The sequence below is a fragment of the Canis lupus genome, chromosome 24 (assembly GCF_011100685.1).
Source record: "Canis lupus familiaris isolate Mischka breed German Shepherd chromosome 24, alternate assembly UU_Cfam_GSD_1.0, whole genome shotgun sequence".
In the NCBI taxonomy this organism is placed as follows: domain Eukaryota; kingdom Metazoa; phylum Chordata; class Mammalia; order Carnivora; family Canidae; genus Canis; species Canis lupus.
This window is the reverse complement of record NC_049245.1, coordinates 37121983-37129995: the sequence shown is the minus strand read 5'-3', so window position 1 is coordinate 37129995 and position 8013 is coordinate 37121983. Positions and strand designations below refer to the sequence as shown.

At 56.9% G+C, this 8013-nt stretch overlaps 1 protein-coding gene across 1 annotated transcript; it reads right to left on the bottom strand.

Annotated features, from left to right (window-relative positions):
- Positions 1–1765: 1765 nt before the first annotated feature.
- On the bottom strand, positions 1766–7724 carry SNAI1 (snail family transcriptional repressor 1). The gene is made up of 3 exons (XM_038572576.1): positions 7543–7724; positions 6491–7018; positions 1766–2755 (listed from the first exon to the last, which is right to left on the bottom strand). The coding sequence occupies exons 1-3, from the start codon at positions 7622–7624 to the stop codon at positions 2571–2573; spliced, it is 795 nt and encodes a 264-aa protein (XP_038428504.1). The 5' UTR covers positions 7625–7724; the 3' UTR covers positions 1766–2570.
- Between the last annotated feature and the right edge of the window lie 289 nt (positions 7725–8013).

Genomic DNA, 8013 nt, shown 5'->3' with positions numbered 1-8013 from the left:
TCACTCGTCCCCCACCCTGTCCCTCTGCCCTCCAGCCCCCCTCACCCTTTTTGCTGTCGGAGAGCAAGTTCATTCCAGCCTCTGAGCTCCCTCAGCGCCTGGAACGTTCTCCTTGGGGTCTCAACTGGAATGTCAGCGCAGCAAGGGCCCTGGTTCTCCTGCCTGCCTTATCAAGCGGGCCTGCCCTATCGCTCGCTCTAATTCCATCTTGGCACCATCACTGTAGGAAAGCGGCATGTTTATTTAGTCACTTGTTTGGTTTTTCCTATGTCCCTCACGAGAAGCTAGATTCCATGAGTGCAGGGAGGACTCTGTTCACCGCTCTGCCCCGGGGGCCTAGAACAGGGCCTGGCACACATGGTGCTCATCAAGACCGGCGGAATGAAAGCCCCGTTCTAGTCTCCAAGGAGGAAGGCACGACCATCACGGCCCCCATTTTATAGAGGCAGAAACTGGGGGTCCCAGAGGGGAAGAGCCTCGCTCTAGGCCCTGACAGGGGCACGAGCCAGGCATCCGACTCCCAGGAGGATCAGAGCCTGGTACAGCCCAGTTTGGATGCGGAGGGGCGGGGGACTTTCCATGAGGCGACAGGCGACCCCCACCCCAGGAGTGTGTGAAGCCATGTATCCCCTCACCACTGGTGTCAGCACCTACTGTGGGGTGTCTGTACATGACAGCACAGGGACATGGGACACAGTAGGCCTTCAGCAAATGGGTGCCCAGCCCCCAGCCCCCGCAACCCCCTAACTTCCCTTCAGGGAGGCCAGCTACAATTTGGCGATTGTTAGAGAACTTTTTTTTTTTTCTTTTGGGAGGAAAGCTGCAAGTCATTAAGGGCTGCTCCCGGCCTGCGGGTCACCATTTCCTGTTTAGAAGAAAGAATCATCTCTCCTTTGGAACATGAAGCTCCCCCCACCCCCGGCCTGACGCTGGGGCTCTGGAGCTCTGGGACGCCTGCAACCGCCTGCTCAGCTCCCCGCAGGAAACTGGCACCTCAGCACCTTTTGTGCTCAGAAAGGACACTCATTTTCTCCTGGCCCCAGGAGGGCCCCAGAGGTGAGGTCACCATGATAGCCAGCCAGGAGTGAATGATCCCAACCCAGGACGCGAGCTGACCGTCTTCCCGTCCTGTCCTCCAGCAGGAAGCTGAATGACCCCTACCCTTTGGCCTGGCTTCTCACCCTCTCGGCTCCAGCCAGCCAATTTCCGTGCATCAAAGGCCATTTGGTACCCAGCAGCCAGACAGAGGTGTGGGTCCGACAGGGAGGCCAGAGTGGGGCCCAGAGCCCTTGGAAACAGGAAGGACATCCTCTGTCCCCTACTTGCTCACTGCATTCCATGCCTCATCTGGGAGAAGCAGCCAATCCCTCCCCAAGTCCTGCGGTGCTGGGGCAAAGCTCAGCAGCCTGTCTCGTTGATGAGACCCAGGGCGCTGGCTTCTCACTCTGCAGGCCTGGTCAGCCTCAAAATGGACGGATGAGAGAATAAATCAGGGTCACAGTGTAAAGTATGAGGAACCTACACACACACCCCTACTGTTCACTGGCCCGCAGGTGTTTCCCAGCTTCCACGTCAGACAGGACACCCAGGCTCAGAGGAAAACCCACAAATAAGGTCCCCGACAAATTCAGAGGTCCAAAAGCCACATGTTTGAGAACAGGATTTAAGCCCATGTCAGAACTATCTGAGCTCCATGAATCCCTGCCCCCTCCTCCCTTCCTGAAGGCCCTTTAAAACACTCACCCCTCTATAAAACTAAGTAGACTTTTTTTAATACATAAATTAACCACTTTATTGAATATCAATAAACTGTACATATAACTATACAAAACGTTTCCTTAGTACAAAATGTTGCTTGCAATATAAATACCAGTGTACCTTTAAAAATGTAAACATCTTCCTCCCAGGCCCACCTGTCAGACCCCAAAAATAGTTCTGGGAGACACATTGGTTGGGCTGAAGCACCCCACTCGGGCCCCCAACAAGTGACAGCAATTACTCACAGTCCCTTTTGGGACTGTTGTTAAATTGCCCATGAGACAGGTGCCACCGTGACAAACAGGACGCTGACATAGCTGCCCGGGCCTGGGGGCATCCTGGGGTCTAGACACGTCCTTGTGTCAGTGGCCACCCACAGGCCCCTGGGCTGAACCTGGGTCACGCCTCCTGGACGGGTGGCCTGAGGGTTCCGGGTGGGGGAGGAACGGGTTCCCCTGAGTGAGGGGGGAAACTTCCTATCAGTCTGTCGGCTTTTATCCTGGAGCTCAAAGCAGCTGTATCCAAACACCTTTGGATACACAAACCCACACAGAGAGGCCGACTCCAGAACACTCAGCTGCAAGCCACCTCCCCTATCAGCCGTCCACAGAAAGGCCATACTCAGAGCCTACTTGGGCACCTAGGGCAGAGAGAACTGGAATGGTCCTCAAAGTCCTGTGGGGCCAACACAGCCAAATGGGGGCACTCAGAAGGGAATTCTGTGGCAATGAGAAGGATGGGATGCCTTCCTTCTGGAGCTGGGGAGGCTACAATGGGGCAAGGGCTTGGAGAGGCAGAAGGAGCCTTGAGGGTCAGCGGGGGCCCCCTGAGCAGCCTGATTCTTGGTGTTTGTGCAGCAGGGACATGCGGGAGAAGGTTCGGGAACAGGTCTTGCACTGATACTTCTTGACATCTGAGTGGGTCTGCAGGTGGGCCCGAAGGTTGGAGCGGTCGGCAAAGGCACGGCTGCAGTGGGAGCAGGAAAACGGCTTCTCACCTGGGGTAGGAAAACAGGAGAGTTGAGCGCTGAAACCACTTGGGATAACAGCTGCCATTTATTTACCGAAATGCCTGTCCACCCACCCAGGCCTGCAGAGCCCAGATCATCCCAGCCCTGAAGGAATCCTGTCATCCAGAAAAAAACAGGCCATATCTAGTGTCCGAAGCCCTTCATAGGATTGGGAGCTCGGCCACTTCCCACCATGTGACCTGGAGCAAGTCATGTGGCTTCTCTGAGTGTCCATTTGCTCATCCGTAAAATGGAGCTGTTCACCCCCGCCCCCATAGGACTTGGTAACCCAGAGATGGTAAATAAAGCCTTCTCCAGGCAAAGCCAGCTGGGACAATGATGACAACTACATTTACTGAACACACACTTTGTGCCAGGGATGGTGAGGAGCATCATATACTTATTTTATCCTACCCTTGTCCTCAGCTTATAGAGATGGTGAAACTGAGGCACAGAGAAGCCAAGTGGCATACACAGGGTCACCTAGCAAGAACCAAGCAGCCTGACTCTAGAGCCTTGATTCCAACAACACAGAAGGCCTCTCAGTTAAGGGGGCTGTAGTGGGTGTCCCTCATGATCACTCTTGGATTTACTTCATCTGAGGACAAAGCTTGAGTCAGCCTTAAAGGAGGCTCCCTGCCACACCCCTCCTCCCAGCAGGTTAGGCCACTTCTCTGAGCTGCTTCTCCATCACAAGGCTGACCATGTTCTGACCAGTTTGGTAATTTCTGCCTTGTCTGTCCCCCAAACAGACCAAGTCCCACTAGAGCAGGGGCCTCCCCTGAATTCATTCCAAGGGCTCAGGGCCTGGGACCCCCAAGAGGCTACAGAAATACTTTAGGACTTATTTAAAAACCCCTTCCCACCTGTCACCCTCACACCACCTGCCTGGTCAAGGTGGTACTGAAAACGAATCATGCACATAGAGCTAGGTACACAGTAAGTGCTCAATAAGTCATTATACAACACGTAAGTCTTTTTTTTTTTTTTTTAAAGCCTCAGAGGAACCTGACCCATCAATCACCACCAGATAATGCTATTCACCAACTTTTTATAATTCTTGCCCCAACTAAGACAATAGAGTTCACAGTCCAAAAACATCAACAATGTTGTATTTTTTTTCCCTTTGGGGGTGCAGCATTTCCTAACTAAAAAGTCCAAATAATAACTCATTAAACGAGTAGTTATCAATCTTCCATTCCGTGCCAGGCAATAATGCTGAACACTCTTTACTAAAAAATTGAATTCTACTTTCCAGCTCCCAGCCTGATATGCCTTGAGGCCACAGGCCATTTGTTAAACCCGAGTGTCAGAATTCAAGAGCAGGGAATAAGCGAATGGCCTCAGCCTACTGGGTACCAGGGGCCCTGTACTGGGCACCGGGAGGGAGGAGTCCGGGAGTCAGAGGCCTGAGGCTGACTATGGATACACAAGGAAACAGGCCCACGGAGATAGGGGATTTAGCAGGACTCGGGAAGGGATGTCTGAGTGAATTGGCTCTGACACTGAGCACCCTCTGCATACTAGGCCTGAAGGACTTAACTGCACTACAAGGCCCAAGTGAAGTTCTTCCTCCTTCACACCCTCCCTTGTGAAGGAAGGGCTTACTGTATGCAGATATGGATAAGGGCAAGGAGTCCTGTTTTCCCCAAGGTGCAGAAAGCCACTTCCCTCTCACCTGCCTGGCAGAGGTTAAGGAGCCCTGGCTCCAGCCCTCAGAGGTGAGATTTTGGGAAAGTGATTTCCTTCTGTGCCTCAGTTTTCTGATCTGTAAGGTGGCAGTTACAACAGTACCTCCCCTCCTAGGGCTGTCGATTCACTGCATTAACCCAGGTGATGGAAGACCTGGGCAATGCCCTGCCCCTCCCATCCAGCAAGTGCTTGGTGAACATTACCTTTATGTCATGTATGATTAGACATGAACGTGAACAAAGGAGGAAGGAGGCCTTATAGGATGCGATGGGGTGGAGGTCTGTGTGTTTAAGCAGCAGGCACAAACCTGCACCCCTTGCAGATCCCCCACCCCCGCAGACGTCTTTATGGTGATCCTGGCGAGTGTGAAATCGGCACCAGGCCGGCGGGGACAAAGGCCGCCGAGGGGGGCACTGTACATGCGATACTCCCCGGATTAAAGGGGCCTGACACGCTGTGGGCCAGCAGCTGCGGCCCGGAACAGGTGCTGGGCACCACTGGCCCATGCACCTGCTCCACACCCCCAGCCCCCACCCACTGGGCCCACCATTAAGGCACACAATGGGAGTCAATGAAGATGGTGATGGTGCATTTCAACAGGCTTTTTGTGTCCCAGCCGTGCCTTTACATGAAAATAATGTGTGTGGGGAGGGGAAGCTGGGGGGCTCAGGGGAGGACCCCAAGGGTTGACTCCTCCTAAGAGAGCCCTCTTCAGCTGGGCAACCACCCTGGACAGAGGCCAGGCAGTTGGACCTTTACGTCAGGTCCCTTTGAAATCAGGGCTATGTGTGCACAAAGTAAGAGAAACAGGGAGCCATAGTCTGCAAGGTGGGGAGGATGCCAGGGACACTCTGGAGGAGTAATGACAACATCAATAATGCCTGCAAAATGAAACACTAGGCCTAACAAACTGCCCCACTGACCCTCACAGCTCAGAGGTCAGCCACTGGGCCAGGAAATGCCAGAACTAAGGTCTCCAACCCAGTCAGCTTGACCCCAAAGCTGATAGCTATGACCCTTGAACCTTCTCCCAAAGTCACTCCCCAAAGAGCAGCCCCAAATATGGGAGCCTCCACCTTTCAAGTTCTGAAAACACAGTGGCTACTGTGTTTACCTCTTTCACATTTCCAGAAAGTCAGAGGATAGAAAAGCCTTCTTTTCACAATTTTCTACACATTTAGTGTTGTTTTTGAAACATCAAGACATAACTGTTTTCCTAGGTCTGTGTAGTAAGACTGAGTTTTATCTACTACATGGCAGGGATGGGGAGAGCAGATCTGAGAAGCATGATAACAAATTATCATGAAGTGATTAAGGACCCACTGAATCTTGACGGCCACCCTATAAAACGCTATCAGAATCCACCCCATATGATTATGCCAGCATAATCCCGAGGCTCAGAGACATGACATTGCTTGCCCAAGGTCAAGCAGTATGGAAGCAGAGCAAATATCAAAACCATTTCTGTGTACTTATCATGTACCAAGCAGTGGCCCACGTGCTTTCCGCACGCTTTCTTTCATTTAACTGGCACAGAAACCCCACAAAATGTCCTTATGCTCATTTTACAGATGTGGAAACTGAGGCTCAGAGAGGTGAAACACTGGCTCAAGGTGTGAAGTTCTGGAAGCAGGATTTAGAGCCAGGTGGGGGGTCTGACGACATCCTGCCTGGCTGGGGTGGGGATGGGCCAGGGGAAGGTGGAGAGAGGGGGGGGCCCCTTCACACCTGGCCCCGGCAGCAAGGTGTTGGTTGCACCTCTCCCATATCCGACTCCAATCCATTTGGTGGAGAGATGGAGACTTCGGAGACTTAAAAAGTTACCTACTTCACCCATCTGCTTAGCTGATGAATGAATGAATGTTTCTGCCAAACATTTCAGAGAGCCAGAAGTCAGAGGAGACTCTGGCCTCAGTTTCTACTCTCCGAAAATCACAGCAAGCCCGGTCTCCACCCCACCCCCGACCCAGGGATGGCAGAGAAGGCAGGGGGGGCAGCGGTGAGAAGAGCGGGGCCTGCAGGGACACTCACCGGTGTGGGTCCGGACGTGGCCCTGCAGCAGCCAGGGCCTGGAGAAGGCCTTCCCGCAGGTGCCACAGACGCAGGGCAGCGTGTGGCTTCGGATGTGCATCTTGAGGGCACCCAGGCTGAGGTATTCCTTGTTGCAGTATTTGCAGTTGAAGGCCTTGCGAGTCTGGGAGTCCTTGGCCACGGAGAGCCCGGCCAGCTGCGTGGGCAACTGGCCCAAGCCTGGGAAGGCAACATAGCCCTCGGCCTCCAGGGAAGAGGCTGAGGTGGAAGAGAAGGACGAGGGAGCCGGTGAGGGGGGACTGGGGGGCTGGGAGCCTTTCCCACTGTCCTCGTCCGACAGGGAGGTCAGCTCCACGGCCTTGGGGACCTCCTGGGGCAGAAGGGCGGCCCAGCTCATCGGCTGGGCTTGGGGTGCCAGGAGAGAGTCCCAGATGAGCGTGGGCAGAGAGGCCGTGGGGTTGAGGACCTCGGGAGGCGGGATGGCCGCCAGCAGGTGGGCCTGGTCGTAGGGCTGCTGGAAGGTAAACTCTGAGGGGAGACGGAGAAAAGGGCAGGGTCAGGCATGCGGTCGAGCAGTCAGTCAACAAACAGTAGCCTGCTGCGGGCGGGGGCCGCGGGCCGGCACTCAGTACTTACTGGAGGAATGAAAGGATTACGGCCGGCCGGGGCGGCCCGTCCTGCCCGGGCCCCTCCTCACGGGGCCGCCCCGGCCTCCAGATCTTCGCGACGGGCGCCGCCGTCCAGCCCCGACTCGGGGGCGCTCCCCCCGCCGCCCCCGCCGCCCCCGCCGCCGCCGGCGCCTCCCCGCCCCCAGAGGAGCCTCCCGGCTTCCCCGCCGTCGGGGCTCGGCCGCCGCGCAGCCTCCTCTCGCCAGACCCCCGCCCTCGGAAAGCCCTCCCCCAGCCGCCCGCATCCACCTGCCCCGAGCTCCTCACGCCCTCCCGCCCCCCCGGGCCCCGAGCTGCGGCCTGGTTTGGGCCCCGCGCCCCGCGCCCCCACGCGGCCTTCGCGGGTCTCCCGAAGCCCCCCGGGCCTCTCCCCCTTCCACGCACCTGGAGCAGAGTCGTGCAGCTCGCTGTAGTTGGGCCTCCGGCGGGAGCAGGCGGACTTTCTGACAAGAAAAGAGCGCGGCATGGTGGCCGACACAGCCGGGGTCGCCGGGTCGCGCAGGGGTCGCGGGACTCTACCCGTGAGGCCGTGCCGCTGCGCTGTGAGTGGAGACGCGCCGCCAACTCCTTTAAGTACTCCAGCCCCCGGATGGGCGGGGCCGGGCGGGGCCACGCCCCTTGTCACCTCCCGCCAATCGAGGCGCGCCTTCGCCGGAGGCCACGCCCCGAGCAGGTGCGCCGGGGGCTGGCGGGGCCAGCGCCGCGTGGCGCTGGGGGCCGGGCCCGGGCGGCTCCGAGGCCCCGCGGCGGGCGCGGCGCGGATCTCCCCGCAGCGAGCGGACCGCCGGGGGCGCGCGCTCGGCGCCAGGAGCCCCCAAGCGAGGCCGGACCCCCTCCGGGACCCCGCGCGCCCGC

What these genes read in the sequence shown, in the direction of transcription:
- SNAI1 (XM_038572576.1), bottom strand. Translation starts at nt 7,624, where the DNA reads ATGCCGCGCTCTTTTCTTGTCAGAAAGTCCGCCTGCTCCCGCCGGAGG. An exon ending in GCTGCACGACTCTGCTCCAG is followed by an intron (nt 7,019 to 7,542) that starts GTGCGTGGAAGG and finishes GTCTCCCCTCAG; the next exon opens with AGTTTACCTTCCAGCAGCCC. An exon ending in CCACGTCCGGACCCACACCG is followed by an intron (nt 2,756 to 6,490) that starts GTGAGTGTCCCT and finishes TTCCTACCCCAG; the next exon opens with GTGAGAAGCCGTTTTCCTGC.